The 17,776-nt window shown below is 46.2% G+C and overlaps 2 protein-coding genes across 3 annotated transcripts in view; both read left to right on the top strand.

The window, feature by feature from the left end:
- Window positions 1-17,776, top strand: part of lipf (lipase, gastric) — a 911,257-nt gene that overhangs the window by 724,431 nt on the left and 169,050 nt on the right. The window lies entirely within an intron of this gene.
- On the top strand, window positions 11,432-16,614 carry LOC144500245 (interferon-induced protein with tetratricopeptide repeats 5-like). The gene is made up of 2 exons (XM_078222920.1): window positions 11,432-11,881; window positions 15,973-16,614. The coding sequence occupies exons 1-2, from the start codon at window positions 11,432-11,434 to the stop codon at window positions 16,612-16,614; spliced, it is 1,092 nt and encodes a 363-aa protein (XP_078079046.1).

Here is a 17,776-nt window from a genome sequence, read left to right as displayed (position 1 = left end):
TCGACCCAATCACTCCTCATATGACAATCCTGCCATCCCAGGGATCAGTCTGGTGAACATTTGCTGCACTCTGTCTAAGGTAAGGAGACCAACACTGCACACAATGCTCCAGGTGTGGTATCACCAATGTCCTGTACAGCTGCAGCAATACATTCTTGCTCCTGTACTCAAATCCTCTTGCAATGAAGGCCAGCATATTATTCGCCTTCTGAACTGCTTGCTGCAATTGCATGTTTGCTTTCAGTGACTGGTATCCAAGGATACGTCGTCGATGGAGACGGGAGAGGTGCCGGAGGATTGGAGGATTGCGGATGTGGTTCCTATTTTCAAGAAGGGGAATAGGGATAGAACATAGAACATAGAACAGTACAGCACAGAACAGGCCCTTCGGCCCACGATGTTGTGCCGAGCTTTATCTGAAACCAAGATCAAGCTATCCCACTCCCTATCATCCTGGTGTGCTCCATGTGCCTATCCAATAACCGCTTAAATGTTCCTAAAGTGTCTGACTCCACTATCACTGCAGGCCGTCCATTCCACACCCCAACCACTCTCTGCGTAAAGAACCTACCTCTGATATCCTTCCTGTATCTCCCACCACGAACCCTATAGTTATGCCCCCTTGTAATAGCTCCATCCACCCGAGGAAATAGTCTTTGAACGTTCACTCTATCTATCCCCTTCATCACTTTATATACCTCTATTAAGTCTCCCCTCAGCCTCCTCCGCTCCAGAGAGAACAGCCCTAGCTCCCGCAACCTTTCCTCATAAGACCTACCCTCCAAACCAGGCAGCATCCTGGTAAATCTCCTCTGCACTCTTGCCAGCGCTTCCACATCCTTCTTATAGTGAGGTGACCAGAACTGCACACAATACTCCAAATGTGGTCTCACCAAGGTCCTGTACAGTTGCAGCATAACCCCACGGCTCTTCAACTCCAACCCCCTGTTAATAAAAGCTAACACACGATAGGCCTTCTTCACAGCTCTATCCACTTGAGTGGCAACCTTTAGAGATCTGTGGATATGGACCCCAAGATCTCTCTGTTCCTCCACAGTCTTCAGAACCCTACCTTTGACCCTGTAATCCACATTTAAATTAGTCCTACCAAAATGAATCACCTCACATTTATCAGGGTTAAACTCCATTTGCCATTTTTCAGCCCAGCTTTGCATCCTATCTATGTCTCTTTGCAGCCTACAACAGCCCTCCACCTCCTCCACTACTCCACCAATCTTGGTGTCATCAGCAAATTTACTGATCCACCCTTCAGCCCCCTCCTCTAAGTCATTAATAAAAATCACAAAGAGCAGAGGACCAAGCACTGATCCCTGCGGCACTCCGCTAGCAACCTGCCTCCAATCCGAAAATTTTCCATCGACCACCACCCTGGGATAGCCCAGGTAATTACCGACTGGTGAGTCTAACCTCAGTGGTTGGTAAACTGATGGAGAAGATCCTGAGGGACAGGATATATGAGCATTTAGAGAGGTTTAGTATGCTCAAGAATACTCAGCATGGCTTTGTCAAAGGCAGATCGTGCCTTACGAGCCTGGTGGAGTTCTTCGAAAATGTGACTAAACATATTGACGAAGGGAAGGCGGTAGATGTGGTTTATATGGATTTTAGCAAGGCGTTCGATAAGGTCCCCCATGCAAGGCTTCTAGAAAAAGTGAGAGGGCATGGGATCCAAGGGGCTGCTGCCCGGTGGATCCAGAACTGGCTTGCCCAAAGGAGGCAGAGAGTGGGTATAGATGGGTCTTTTTCTAAATGGAGGTCGGTCACCAGTGGTGTGCCCCAAGGATCTGTTCTGGGACCCTTGCTGTTTGTCATGTTCATAAATGACCTGGATGAGGAAGTGGAGGGATGGGTTGGTAAGTTTGCCGACGACACGAAGGTTGGTGGGGTTGTGGTCATGCATTTTGGATAATCTAATAAAGATAGGAAATATACAGTAAATGGCAGAACCCTTAAAAGTATTGAGAGGCAGAGGGATCTGGGTGTACAGAACACAGATCACTGAAAGTGGCTACGCAGGTGGAGAAGATAGTCAAGAAAGCTTACGGCATGCTTGCCTTCATTGGCCGGGGCATTGAGTTTAAAAATTGACAAGTCATGTTGCAGCCTTATAGAACCTTAGTTAGGCCGCACTTGGAATATAATGTTCAATTCTAGGTCGCCAAACTATCAGAAGGATGTGCGGTGAGTTTAATTAAATAAAATAGAGATGGAGGGTCAGGTGATGTGTTGTTCATGCATGATGTGGGAGCTGGTGGACCCCGTTGTGGTTCCCAGTGAGCATGTCTGCAGTAAATGTTGGCTGCTTGAAGAACTCTGGCTCAGAGTGCATAAACTGGATTCTGAGCTTCGGACACTGTGACACATCAGGGAGGGGGACACTGGACCTGGACACTGTATTCCAGGAGGCAGTCACACCCTTTAGATTAAATAACTTGAATTCGGCCAGTGGTCAGGGACAGGAGAGTGTGGCTCCGAGTGAGGCAGGTAGAGGGATTCAGGAGGTCAGGTTGCAGGAGCCTCAGTCCCTGAACCTGTCCAACAAGTTCGAGAATCTTGCTCCCTGTGTGGACGGGAATGGGGACTGCAGGGAGGATGAGCGAACTGACCACAGCACCGTGGTACAGGGAGCCGTTCAAGTGGGGGGAGAAAAAAAGAAATGTAGTGGTAATTGGGGATAGTATAGTTAGGGGCATTGACACTGTTCTCTGTGACCAGGATCGAGAATCCCGGATGTTGTGCTGCCAGCCTGGTGCTCGGGTTCAGGATATCTCATCTGGGCTGCAGAGGACCTTGGAGTGGGAGGGTAAAGACCCAGTTGCCGTGGTCCACGTAGGTACCAATGACACAGGTAGGACAGGAACAAAGATTCTGCTAAGGGAAGCAAAAAAGGTGACAAGTATGAGAAGGGTCAATGTGGGACTGAGGGTGTTGGACCTAAATGCGTGCTGTTTACCGAATAAGGTCAATGAGCTTGTTGTGCACATTGAAATTGGCCGGTACGATGTTGTGGGCGTCACAGAGACGTGGCTGCAAGGGGATCAGGGCTGGGATCTAAATATCCAAGGATATGTGTCCTATCGAAAGGACAGGCAGATGGGCAAAGGGGATGGGGTTGCATTGTTAGTAAGGAATGAAGTTAAATCAATAGCAAGAAGTGATATAGGATCAGAAGACATAGAATCTCTGTGGGTAAAGTTGAGGAATCGTAAAGGTAAAAAGACCCTGATGGGAGTTATGTACAGGCCCCCTAGCAGTAGTCAGGATGTGGGACAGAAAATAAATCAGGAGATAGAAAAGGCATATAAAAAAGGCAATATTACAATAATCATGGGGGACTTCAATATGCAGGTGGACTGGGAAAATCAGGTAGGTAATGGGTCCAAGAAAAGGAATTTGTGGAATGTCTAAGAGGTGGTTTTTGGAGCAGCTTGTGACAGAGCCGACTAGGGAACAGGCAATTCTGAATTTGGTGATGTGTAATGAGGCAGACTTGATTAGGGAACTGAAGGTGAAAGAACCCTTAGGGAGCAGTGACCACAATATGATAGAATTTACCCTGCAGTTTGAGAGGGAGAAGCTGGAATCAGATGTAACGGTATTACAATTAAATAAAGGTAACTACAAAGACATGAGGGAGGAGCTGGCCAGAATTGATTGGAAAGGGAGCCTAGCAGAGAAGACAGTGGAACAGCAATGGCAGGAGTTTTTGAGAGTTATTCAGGAGGCACAACAGAAATTCATCCCAAGGAGGAGGAAACATGCTAAGGGGAAAACGAGACATCCATGGCTGACGAGGGAAGTCAAGGACAGCATAAAAGCAAAAGAAAAAGCATACAAAGTGGCGAGGATTCATGGGAAGCCAGAGGATTGGGAAACCTTTAAAAGCGAGCAGAGGGCAACTAAAAAAGCAATAAGGGGGGAGAAGATGAAATATGAGTGTAAGCTAGCTAGTAATATAAAAGAAAATAGGAAGTTTTTTTCAACATATAAAAGGTAAGAGAGAAACAAAAATAGCCATTGGACCACTGGAAAATGAGGCTGGAGAAGTAATAATAGGAAACAAAGCAGTGGCAGAGGAACTGAATAGTTACTTTGCATCAGTCTTCATGGTGGAAGACACCAGTGGGATGCCAGAGCTCCAGGAGAGTCAGGGGGCACAGGTGAGTGTAGTGGCCACCACTAAGGAGAAGGTGCTGAGGAAACTGAAAGGTTTGAAGATGGAAAAATCACCTGGACTGGATGGACTGCACCCCAGTGTTCTAAAAGAGATAGCTGAGGAAATTAGACCATAGAACATAGAAAAAATACAGCACAAACAGGCCCTTCGGCCCACAAGTTGCGCCAGTCATGTCCCTACCTACCTAGGCTTACAAAGAACAAAGAACAATACAGCACAGGAACAGGCCCTTCGGCCCTCCAAGCCTGCGCTGCTCCCTGGTCCAAACTAGACCATTCTTTTGTATCCCTCCATTCCCACTCCGTTCATGTGGCTATCTGGATAAGTCTTAAACGTTCCCAGTGTGTCCGCCTCCACCACCTTGCCCGGCAGCACATTCCAGGCCCCCACCACTCTCTGTGTAAAATACATCCTTCTGATATCCGTGTTAAACCACCCCCTCACCTTGAACCTATGACGCCTTGTGAACGTCACCACCGATCTGGGAAAAAGCTTCCCACCGTTCACCCTATACCCTCAATCCTATTAACCTATAACCCTCAATCCTATTAAGTCCCATAATTGTGGAGGCATTGGTGGTGATCTTTCAGGAATCACTGGAGGAAGAGAGGGTCATGATGGTACCAGAGGACTGGAAAGTAGCTAACGTAACACCCCTGTTTAAGAAAGGAGGGAGGCAGCAGATGGGAAATTATAGGCCGGTTAGCCTGACTTCAGTCCAAGGCAAGATTGTAGAGCCCATTATTAAAGATGAGATCGCAGAGAACTTGGAAGTGCATGATAAAGTAGGACTGAGTCAACACGGCTTCGTCAAGGGGAGGTTATGTTTGACAAATCTGTTAGAGTTCTTTGAGGAGGTAACAAGGAAGTTAGATAAAGGAGAACCAGTGGATGTGATTTATTTAGATTTCCAGAAGGCCTTTGACAAGGTGCCGCATAGGAGACTGTTAAATAAGTTAAGTGCCCATGGTGTTAAGGGTAAGATCCTGGCATGGATAGAGGATTGGTTGACTGGCAGAGGCAGAAAGTGGGGATAAAGAGATCTTTCAGGATGGCAGCCAGTGACGAGTGATGTGCCTCAGGGGTCAGTGCTGGGATCACAATTTTTCACACTATACATTAACAATTTGGAAGAAGGAACTGAAGGCACTATTGCTAAGTTTGCAGATGATACAAAGATATGCAGAGGGACAGATAGTATCGAGGAAGCAGGGGGGCTGCAGAAGGACCTGGACAGGTTAGGAGAGTGAGCAAACAAGTAGCAGATGGAATACAATGTGGAAAAGTGTGAGGTTATGCACTTTGGAAGGAGGAATGGAAGCATAGACTATTTTCTAAATGGGGAAATGCTCAGGAAATCAGAAACACAAAGGGACTTGGGAGTCATTGTTCAAGATTCTCTTAAAGTTAACATGCAGGTTCAGTCGGCAGTTAGGAAGGCAAATGCAATGTTAGCATTCATGTCAAGACGGCTAGAATACAAGATCAGGGATGTACTTCTGAGGCCGTATAAGGCTCTGGTCAGTCCCCATTTGGAGTATTGTGAACAGTTTTGGGCCCCATACCTAAGGAAGGATGTGCTGGCCTTGGAAAGGGTCCAGAGTAGGTTCACAAGAATGATCCCTGGAATGAAGAGCTTGTCGTATGAGGAACGGCTGTGGACTCTGAGTCTGTAGTCGTTGGAGTTTAGAAGGACGAAGAGGGATCTTATTGAAACTTACAAGATACTGTGAGGCCTGGATAGAGTGGACATGGAGAGGATGTTTCCACTAGTAGGAAAAACTAGAACCAGAGGGCACAAGCTCAGGCAAAAGGGACAATCCTTTAAAACAGAGATGAGGAGGAATTTCTTCAGCCAAAGAGTGGTGATTCTGTGGAACTCTTTGCCGCAGAAGGCTGTGGAGGTTAGGTCATTGAGTGCATTTAAGACAGAGGTAGATAAGTTCTTTATTAATCAGGGATCAGGGGTTATGGGGAAAAGGAGGATGGGGATGAGAAAAATATCAGCCATGATGTGGGCGGCACGGTAGCACAGTGGTTAGCATTGCTGCTTCACAGCTCCAGGGACCTGGGTTCGATTCTCGGCTTGGGTCACTGTCAGTGTGGAGTTTGCACATTCTCCCCGTGTCTGCGTGGGTTTCCTCCGGGTGCTTCGGTTTCCTCCCACAGTCCAAAGATGTGCGGGTTAGGTTGATTGGCCATGCTAAAATTGCCCCTTAGTGTCCTGAGATGCGTAGGTTAGAGGGATTAGTGGGTAAATATGTAGGGATATGGGGGTCGGGCCTGGGTGGGATTGTGGTCGGTTCAGACTCGATGGGCCAAATGGCCTCTTTCTGCACTGTAGGGATTCTATGATTGAATGGCAGAGCAGACTCGATGGGCTGAGTGGCCTAATTCTGCTCCTATAGGAACATAAGAAATAGGAGCAGGAGTAGGCCATCTAGCCCCTTGAGTCTGCCCCCCATTCAATAAGATCATGGCTGATCTGAAGTGGATCAGTTCCACTTACCCGCCTGATCCCTATAACCCCTAATTCCCTTACCGATCAGGAATCCATCTATCCGTGATTTAAACATATTCAACGAGGTAGCCTCCACCACTTCAGTGGGCAGAGAATTCCAGAGATTCACCACCCTCTGAGAGAAGAAGTTCTTCCTCAACTCTGTCCTAAACTGACCCCCCTTTATTTTGAGGCTGTGCCCTTTAGTTCTAGTTTCCTTTCTAAGTGGAAAGAATCTCTCCACCTCTACCCTATCCAGCCCCTTCATTATCTTATAGGTCTCTATAAGATCCCCCCTCAGCCTTCTAAATTCCAACGAGTACAAACCCAATCTGCTCAGTCTCTCCTCATAATCAACACCCCTCATCTCTGGTATCAACCTGGTGAACCTTCTCTGCATTCCCTCCAAGGCCAATATATCCTTCCGCAAATAAGGGGACCAATACTGCACACAGTATTCCAGCTGGGCCTCACCAATGTCCTGTGCCTTCTGCCTTATGCCTTCCTATGCCTTATGGTCCGATGTGGAGGCTTTGGACAGGGTACAGAAAAGATTTATCAGGATGTTGCCTGGTATGGAGGGCATTAACTATGAGGAAAGGTTGGAGAAACTTGATTTGTTCTCACTGGAATGATGGAGGTTGAGGGGAGACCTGATAGAAGTCTACAAGATTATGAGGGGCATGGTCAGAGTGGATAGTCAGAAGCTTTTTCCCAGGGTGGAAGAGTCAATTACTAGGGGCAAAGTTTAAAGGAAATGTACGAGGCAAGTGTTTTACACAGAGGGTGGTGGGTGCCTGGAACTCGCTGCTGGGGGAGGTAGTGGAAGCAGATACGATAGTGACTTTTAAGGGGCTTCTGGACAAATACATGAATAGGATGGGAGTAGAGGGATATGGTCCCTGGAAGGGTCGGGAGTTTTAGTTCAGTCGGGCAGCATGGTCGGTGCAGGTTTAGAGGGCCGAAGGGCCTGTTCCTGTGCTGTAATTTTCTTTGTTCTTTGTTCTTTGTTCCTCCCCTTCACACACATGTAGTCTAACACCATACCAATCAACTTTGCTTTTAATCTCCATCTAACTCCGGCTCCCACTATTCTTTGCTCTGTTATTGTTTGTCCCTCCTATTTTCTACACACCTTTTTCCTCCTCTCTGTAACTATCCCCTCGACCCCTCCCACTGCCAAGTTAGTTTAGACCCTCCCCTTCAGCACACGTTAGCCTCCCCACTTGGACATTGATCCCAGTTCTGTTCAAGTGAAGACGCCCCCATCAATGGAATAGTTTCTCTCTCGGGACCCTATCAAAGCCCATTGTCATTTAGAAATTTCAATTTGGCCTTCACTTAACATTCGACACTCAGGCATGTGTCAAATAATTAGATTAAATCTAATTGATAATTTAACCTTTTAAGTCCTGGTAAATTGGAAATGTTGTTCTCCCTGCAGTCTCAACCTCTCAGACATTGGGGGTGTTGTGTCGTTTTTCTATAACATGGTGAGAGGTGGGTTTTACTGAACTGATTTTCAATGTCCCAATACCTAATCCATTTCAATATTGATGAATTTCCAGGAGAAATCCCGAAACAGATGCGAGCATCCTCACCCCAGCCCCCCGCCCCACCCACCTCCCAAACCCAGCCACCGCCCCAACAAAAAATCTTTTGGAGCAACTTCATGCATGGAATCATCGAATCCCTAGAGTGCAGTAGGAGGCCATTCGGCCCATCGAGTTTGCATCGACCACAATCCCACCCAGGCCCTATTCCTGTCACCCCACATATTTACCCTTCCAATCCCCCTAACACGAGGGTCAATTTAGCATGGCTAATCAACCTAACCCACACATCTTTGGTGTGTGGAAGGAACTTGGAGCACCCGGAGGAAACCAACGCAGACATGGGGAGAATGTGTAAACTTCACACAGACAGTGATCCGAGGCCGGAATTGAACCTGGCGCTGTGATGCAGCAGTGCTAACCATTGTCCCGCCCCCCAATGGTTGTCGAAGATTCTTAAAATTCATAATCCACAAAGGATCCTTGGGAGTAATGTGAACTTGATACTTTCTGTGTATGTGATTAAAAGTCTTTATTTCTACTTAGTCACTCTGAATGTTGATGTCAGTACATCTGGGGCACAGTTCATTGAAAATCATAGAAATCATAGAAACCCTACAGTACAGAAAGAGGCCATTCGGCCCATCGAGTCTGCACCGACCACAATCCCACCCAGATCCTACCCCCATATCCCTACATATTTTACCCACCAATCCCTCTAATCTACGCATCTCAGGACACTAAGGGGCAATTTTAGCATGGCCAATCAACCTAACCCGCACATCTTTGGACTGTGGGAGGAAACCGGAGCACCCGGAGGAAACCCACGCAGACATGAGGAGAATGTGCAAACTCCACACAGACAGTGACCCAAGCCGGGAATCGAACCCAGGTCCCTGGAGCTGTGAAGCAGCAGTGCTAACCACTGTGCCACCATGCTGCCCTCTCATATATCTCACTGTCATTGTAATCCTAAATCAGTTGACCTAAAATGGGTTATTTCATGACTTTTAACAATTTGATTTGATTTATTATTGTCACATGTATTGGTTTACAGTGGAAAGTATTGTTCCTTGTGTTATATAGACAAAGCATACCATTCTTGGAGTACATCGGGGAGAAGGGAAGGAGAAGGTGCAGAATATAGTGTTGCAGTCACAGCTGGGGTGGGAAGAAAGATTAATTTAATATAAGGTAGGTCCATTCAAAATCCAGGGAGGCGGTGGCCTAGTGGTATTATCACTGGACTATTAATTCAGAAACTCAACTAATGGGGACTTGTGTTTGAATTCCACCACGGCAGATGGTGGAATTTGAATTCGATAAAAAATATCCGTAATCAAGAATCTACTGATGACCATGAAACCATTGTCGAACGTCGGAAAAACTCATCTAGTTCGCTAATGTCCTTTAGGGAAGGAAATCTGCCATCCTTACCCAATCTGGCCTACATGTGAGTCCAGAGCCACAGCAATGTGGTTGACTCTTAACTGCCCTCTGAAATGGCCGAGCAAACCACTCAGTTCAAAGGCAGCTAGGGATGGGCAATAAATGTTGGCCCAGCCAGCGACGCCCATGTCCCACGAATGAATAAAAAAAAAAGTCCGATGGCAGCAGGGTAGAAGCTGTTCTTGAGCTGCAATTGTTATTGCAACAAAAGAGAATATCAACAGAGAGCACAGGGCAAGTTCCAACGTAAATAGAAAATAATCCCAGTGGGGGGTGTTATTTTGTATTGTTGATGAGGTTTAACACATTCTCTGTGGATGAGTGATCTGTGACTTTCAGTTTACAGGCACAAGTAGAATTCTGCAAAATCACCTGATTCCATGTAAAAGATAAAAATACAGTTGCTGTTCCTGCAACTGGTCTGTGGAAGTGAAGAAGCCTCTTTATACTCACCATCATGAGGTAAGAGAGATTTTCATATGGAAATAGCAGATGCTGTAAAGGATTGGAACAGTATAGTGTGGAAAAGTCATAGGGACTCGTCATGTTAACTCTGTTGGTGTCTCCACAGCTGCCTTCAGACCTGCTGAGCTTTTCCAGCACTTTCTGTTTTTATTTCAGGTGTAGTCACAGTGTCAGTCGTCACTCAGCTATAATATTCCTTTCTCAGACTCAATGGGTGGTGGCCAGTGTTGCAGGGCTGCACAATTAAATTTAAGTTTATTTATTAGTGTCACAAGTTGGCTTACATTAACACGAAATGAAGTTACTGTGAAAAACCCGTAGTTGCCACACTCCGGCGCCTGTTCGGGTACACTGAGGGGGGATTTAGCATGGCCAATGCACCTAACCAACACATCTTTCAGACTGTGGGAGGAAATCGGAGCACCCGGAGGAAACCCACACAGGCACGAGGAGAACGGGCAAACTCCGCACAGACAGTGAACCAAGCCGGGAATTGAACCTGGCTCCCTGGTGCTGTGAGGCAGCAGTGCTAATCACTGTGCCACTATGCCACCATAGAGGTGCCAATTTTCAGCAAAGATCCTAAAAGGAGTGACAAATCTCAGGATAACTGCAAGGTGAAACTCCAGGATCTTGGTCGCGGTGCGCTTGTACCTATAGTCAGTGAGGCTGCAGTTCAGGCGAGTAGAGGGTAATGGGGTGGTGAGGTTAAAGTCCATCATAATGGTTTGACCCAGGTTCTATTAGCCATTTCCTGTCTGTTGTTTTGTCAGCTCTGATGAAGGGTCATCCAGACTTGAAAGGTTGGCTCTAATTCTCTTTCCACAGATGCTGTCAGACCTGTTGAGATTTTCCAGCATTTTTGATTGTTTCAGATTCCAACACCTGCAGTGATTTGCTTTTATATATCTGTTGTTTTTGGTTGTTTGTGAGTTTCAGCTTCTGGTTGCCATTTGAGTTGTCAGTTTTTATGGAACTGCTCATCAGCTTCTCTGAGTTTCCAGATTTACCAGTGCGTAATAATTTTTCCAGTGCTATTTCCTGCCGAATATTCAATGAAACTGCAGTAACTTGAGACCCGAATAAAGCGAATAAATATTTAAACATATTTCTTACAGTGACACTGAAAGGGACTCCCTGAAAGGGAAATTATTTCAGCTACAATGTCACTTCACATGGGATCTGCACATAGAAAATTTTAATTGGGATGATTTGCAGGAACGATTAAATTATACAATCGAGTCTGATCGTGTGAAATACAAAACCATGCCTTACAATGCACTTGCTTTTGTGAACTGTGTGAGAGGAAACCATGAGGAAGCTTTCAATAATTTATGGGAAGCGGAAGAGATTCTGAGGAAGAATCATGAATCTGAAATTGAAAAGTGGAGCATTGTCACCTATGGAAACGCAGCCTGGGTTTATTATCATGTCGGAGAACTGGAAGAGGCTCAGTCCTACCTCGACAAAGTGGAGAGGAACTGTCAACAATTCCCTGATGCCTCTCGGTATACAGCAATGATACCTGAAGTGTACGGGGAGAAGGGCTGGTCACTGTTGAAATTTGGCTGGAAGTATTACAAAGAGGCAAGTAAATGTACTGAGAAGGCACTGGCCGCAGATGCTGAGAACATTGAATGGAATACAGCTCACGCAACTGCTATGTTTCGAATTAAAGAAACCTCAGGTGATCCACCTCTTCCTGGAGACTGCAAAGTAGTGAAACAATTCCACCGTGCGTTAGCACTGAGCCCAAATGATTCTCTTCTCAAGATCATGTTGGCTCTTAGGTAGCAAGAATTTGATCGAAAGGAGGAATTTTACAGATTAGTGGAAGAAGTGCTACAGAATTCACCTGATGATCCATATATAATTCAGTACGCAGCCAAAGTTTTAAGAAAAGTTGGATCTAAGAACAAAGAACAAAGAACAATACAGCACAGGAACAGGCCCTTTGGCCCTCCAAGCCCGTGCCGCTCCCTGGTCCAAACTAGACCATTTTTTTGTATCCCTCCATTCCCACTCCGTTCATATGGCTATCTAGATAAGTCTTAAACGTTCCCAGTGTGTCCGCCTCCACCACCTTGCCTGGCAGCACATTCCAGGCCCCCACAACCCTCTGTGTAAAATATGTCCTTCTGATATCTGTGTTAAACCTCCCCCCCCCCTCACCTTGAACCTATGACCCCTCGTGAACGTCACCACCGACCTGGGGAAAAGCTTCCCACCGTTCACCCTATCTATGCCTTTCATAATTTTATACACCTCTATTAAGTCTCCCCTCATCCTCCATCTTTCCAGGGAGAACAACCCCAGTTTACCCAATCTCTCCTCATAACTAAGACCCTCCATACCAGGCAACATCCTGGTAAACCTCCTCTGTACTCTCTCCAAAGCCTCCACATCCTTCTGGTAGTGTGGTGACCAGAACTGGACGCAGTATTCCAAATGCGGCCGAACCAACGTTCTATACATCTGCAACATCAGACCCCAACTTTTATACTCTATGCCCCGTCCTATGAAGGCAAGCATGCCATATGCCTTCTTCACCACCTTCTCCACCTGTGACGTCACCTTCAAGGATCTGTGGACTTGCACACCCAGGTCCCTCTGCGTATCTACACCCTTTATGGTTCTGCCATTTATCGTCCAGCTCCTCCCTACATTATTTCTACCAAAATGCATCACTTCGCATTTGTCAGGATTGAACTCCATCTGCCATTTCTTTGCCCAAATTTCCAGCCTATCTATATCCTTCTGTAGCCTCTGACAATGCTCCTCACTATCTGCAAGTCCTGCCAATTTTGTGTCATCCGCAAACTTACTGATCACCCCAGTTACACCTTCTTCCAGATCGTTTATATAAATCACAAACAGCAGAGGTCCCAATACAGAGCCCTGCAGAACACCACTGGTCACAGGTCTCCAGCCGGAAAAAGACCCTTCCACTACCACCCTCTGTCTTCTGTGACCAAGCCAGTTCCTCACCCATCTAGCCACCTCCCCCTTTATCCCATGAAATCCAACCTTTTGCACCAGCCTACAATGAGGGACTTTGTCAGACGCTTTACTGAAGTCCATATAGACAACATCCACGGCCCTTCCATCGTCAACCATTTTGATCACTTCTTCAAAAAACTCCACCAGGTTAGTGAGGCATGACCTCCCTCTCACAAAACCATGCTGACTATCGTTAATGAGTTTATTCCTTTCTAAATGCGCATACATCCTATCTCTAAGAATCTTCTCCAACAACTTCTCCACCACGGACGTCAAGCTCACTGGCCTATAATTACCCGGGTTATCCTTCCTACCCTTCTTAAATAACGGGACCACATTAGCTATCCTCCAATCCTCTGGGACCTCACCTGCGTCCAGTGACGAGACAAAGATTTGCGTCAGAGGCCCAGCGATTTCATCTCTCTTCTCCCTGAGCAGGATAGATTCCATCAGGTCCTGGGGATTTGTCAGTCTTTATATTCTCTAACAAACCTAACACTTCCTCCCTTGTAATGGAGATTTTCTCCAACGGTTCAACACTCCCCTCCGAGACACTCCCAGTCAACACATCCCTCTCCTTTGTGAATACCGACGCAAAGTATTCATTTAGGATCTCCCCTACTTCGTTGGGCTCCAAGCATAATTCCCCACTTTTGTCCCTGAGAGGTCCAATTTTTTCCCTGACAACCCTTTTGTTCCTAACGTATGAATAAAATGCCTTGGGATTCTCCTTCATCCTGTCTGCCAAGGACATTTCGTGACCCCTTTTTGTCCTTCTAATTCCCCGTTTGAGTTCTTTCCTACTTTCTTTGTACTCCTCCAGAGCTCCCTCCGTTTTTAGCTGCCTGGACCTAACATACGCCTCTCTTTTCTTTTTGACCAGTCCCTCAATTTCCCTGGTTATCCACGGTTCTCGAATCCTACCCTTCCTATCCTTCTTTTTTACAGGCACATGCCTGTCCTGTAGCCCTAACAACTGTTCCTTAAAAGACTCCCACATGCCAGATGTGGATTTACCCTCAAACAGCCTCTCCCAGTCAAGAGCTGCCAATTTCTGCCTAATCCCACTAACGTTAGCCTTCCCCCAATCCAACACCTTACCCTTGGGACACCACTCATCCTTTTCCATCATTATCTTAAAGCTAACAGAATTGTGGTCACTATTTGCCACATGTTCCCCTACCGAAACTTTGAAGACCTGACCGGGCTCATTCCCCAGTAGTACAAAGAACAAAGAACAGTACAGCACAGGAAACAGGCCCTTCGGCCCTCCAAGCCTGTGCCGCTCCTTGGTCCAACGAGACCAATCGTTTGTATCCCTCCATTCCCAGGCTGCTCATGTGACTATCCAGGTAAGTCTTAAACGATGTCAGCGTGCCTGCCTCCACCACCCTATTTGGCAGCGCATTCCAGGCCCCCACCACCCTCTGTGTAAAAAACATCCCTCTAATATCTGAGTTATACTTCGCCCCTCTCACCTTGAGCCTGTGACCCCTCGTGAACGTCACTTCTGATCTGGGAAAAAGCTTCCCACCGTTCACCCTATCTATCCCCTTCATAATCTTGTACACCTCTACTAGATCTCTCCTCATTCTCCCTCTTTCCAGGGAGAACAACCCCAGTTTACCCAATCTCTCCTCATAGCTAAGACCCTCCATACCAGGCAACATCCTGGTAAACCTTCTCTGCACTCTCTCTAACGCCTCCACGTCCTTCTGGTAGTGCGGCGAACAGAACTGGACGCAGTACTCCAAATGTGGCCTAACCAGCATTCTATACAGCTGCATCATCAGACTCCAGCTTTTATACTCTATACCCCGTCCTATAAAGGCAAGCATACCATATGCCTTCTTCACCACCTTCTCCACCTGTGTTGCCACCTTCAAGGATTTGTGGACTTGCACACCTCGGTCCCTCTGTGTTTCTATACTCCTGATGACTCTACCATTTATTGTATAACTCCGCCCTACATTATTTCTTCCAAAATGCATCACTTCGCATTTATCCGGATTAAACTCCATCTGCCACCTCTCCGCCCAATTTTCCAGCCTATCTATATCCTGCTGTATTGCCCAACAATGCTCTTCGCTATCCGCAAGTCCAGCCATCTTTGTGTCATCCGCAAACTTGCTGATTACACCAGTTACACCTTCTTCCAAATCATTTATATATATCACAAATAGCAGAGGTCCCAGTACAGAGCCCTGCGGAACACCACTGGTCATAGACCTCCAGCCGGAAAAAGACCCTTCAACCACTACCCTCTGTCTCCTATGGCCAAGCCAGTTCTCCACCCATCTAGCCACTTCTCCTTGTATCCCATGAGCCTTAACCTTCTTAACCAACCTGCCATGTGGGACTTTGTCAAATGCCTTACTGAAATCCATATAGACGACATCCACGGCCCTTCCTTCATCAACCGTTTTTGTCACTAGGTCCAGTATAGCCCCCTCTCTAGTCGGGCTATCTACATATTGTTCCAAAGAACCCTCCTGTATGCATTTTACAAATTCCTCCCCATTCAGAGTCCCAGCTCTCAGCGATTTCCAGTCTATACCAGGAAAATTGAAGTCTCCCACTACAACAACCCTATTTTTCCTGCGCCTATCCAGTATCTCCTGACATATCCGTTCTTCCACTTCCCTTGGGCTGTTGGGGGGCCTCTAGTATACCCCCAACATAGTGACTGCGCCCTTCCTGTTTCTAAGCTCCACCCAGAGTGACTCGTTACACGACCCCTCTGAATTGTCCTCCCTCTGCACCGCTGTAATCTGCTCTCCAACTAATCTGTTGGTTATGCCTTGCAGATATTGAAAAAGGCTCTGAATTTAAAACCAAATTCTGCACTCCTTCACCAACAGATAGGTTTATGTTACAATAATAGGCTGCTTGCACTGAAGAGAAAACCCCACTCATATTACACTCGTGAAGAAAGAAAACAATTGATTGAATTGTGCAAGTACCATTTTCAAACAACGTTTGATCAGAAACACTCACTATATTTTGCAATGCTCGATTTGGCAGATATCTATGAAGAATCTGAAGAATATTCCAAAGTCGACGAGATCTCTGAAAACCTGATTAGAAATGAACATTGCAACCGTTTGAGTGGACAATTAATACTTTGGAACGACGGAAAGTACCAACTGCAAAATATGAATTGCCAGCTTAATGCCATTCACCATTTCAAGGAATGCTTAAAACTCAAAGTTCCGAGTAAGAGGAATGAAGAATGCCGTGCCAAATTGGAACAAATTGCTGAAGATCGACTGGATGAATATTCAAGAGACAGCATTGCATTTGGTATATTGGGACTAATTCACCAACTCGATGGCAGGAAATCAAAAGCCATTGAATTCTATGAGGGAGCCCTGGAGTGTGATCGTCACAATGAAGAATTTCAAAGTGCTCTCCGTGAACTGCAGGAGGCTGCATTGAACAATTTTTAAATGCATCTCTGATCTACCTGGTGTTAGGGACTAGATCACAAACTCTATGATACATTATGAAGCTAGACTAGACCCCAACTTTATTTGATTTTGGCATAAGTGCAAGCATAAGGTATTTCATTCCAAGGTTGATTCTACTGACTCACTAGGTAGTTTTTTTATTAAAACAAACTTTATTTAAGAGTTTTAGAATATAACTTCATGTGCCTAGCCCTTGGAAATCAATTAGTAGCTGTGCTGCTCTGAACAGAAAAGGGATGTTGTTGCTTGGACCTGCAGCATTTGGTAGAGTGGGTTCAGTTGCTACATTTCTTTTTATTCATTCATGGGATGGCCGTCGCTGGCTGGACAGCATTTATTGTCCACCCCTTGTAACCCTTGGAGGAGAGTCAACCACATTGCTGTGGATCTGGAGTCACATGTAGGCCAGGCTAAGAAAGGATGGCAGATTTCCTTCCCTAAAAGACATTAGTGAACCAGATGGGTTTTTCTGACAATCAACAATGGTTTCATGGTCATCATTCGATTGTTAATTCCACCATTTGCCGTGGCGGGATTCGAACCCGGGTCCCCAGAACAATAGCTGAGTTTCTGGATTAATAGTAGAGTGAGAATACCACAAGGCCATTGCCTGTCCTGATGCAGCACATGGTGCTCTGTTTGGGGATTGTTGGCCATTGCAGTTGTTGCAGGGCACCCCCTGCACTCCAAACACTTCATTGGCCGACTCAAACTGCACCGTTTTCCACCTAAATTCTCTGCTTGATGTTTCAGACTGTTCATTGAGCACACACATTTCCACTGCAGACTGTAACGTTCAACCTTTCCGTCGCAGTAATTGTGTTCAGATCACATCACTGTTTATTCCACAAGCAAACAGAACCCTAACAAGCTCACCTGTAAAATTTCCAAATGTGCATTCTCACTAAGATTTTCAAATTAGCAACATAAGATTCATAGAATGGAATCCCTACAGTGCAGAAGGAGGCCATTCGGCCCATCAAGCCCACACCGGCAACAATCCCACCCAGGCCCTATCCCCATAACTCCATGCATTTACCCTAGCTAGTCCCCCTAACACTTAGGGTCAATTTAGCAAGGGCCAATCAATTTAACCCACACATCTTTGGACTGTGGGAGGAAACCGGAGCACCCGGAGGAA

Source organism: Mustelus asterias, chromosome 11 (genome assembly GCF_964213995.1).
Source record: "Mustelus asterias chromosome 11, sMusAst1.hap1.1, whole genome shotgun sequence".
Taxonomy (NCBI): domain Eukaryota; kingdom Metazoa; phylum Chordata; class Chondrichthyes; order Carcharhiniformes; family Triakidae; genus Mustelus; species Mustelus asterias.
Note: the sequence above shows the minus strand (reverse complement) of the source record. Positions and strands in the feature narration are given on the sequence as shown.

What these genes read in the sequence shown, in the direction of transcription:
- LOC144500245 (XM_078222920.1), top strand. Translation starts at nt 11,432, where the DNA reads ATGCCTTACAATGCACTTGCTTTTGTGAACTGTGTGAGAGGAAACCAT. An exon ending in CTCTTCCTGGAGACTGCAAA is followed by an intron (nt 11,882 to 15,972) that starts GTAGTGAAACAA and finishes TATGCCTTGCAG; the next exon opens with ATATTGAAAAAGGCTCTGAA.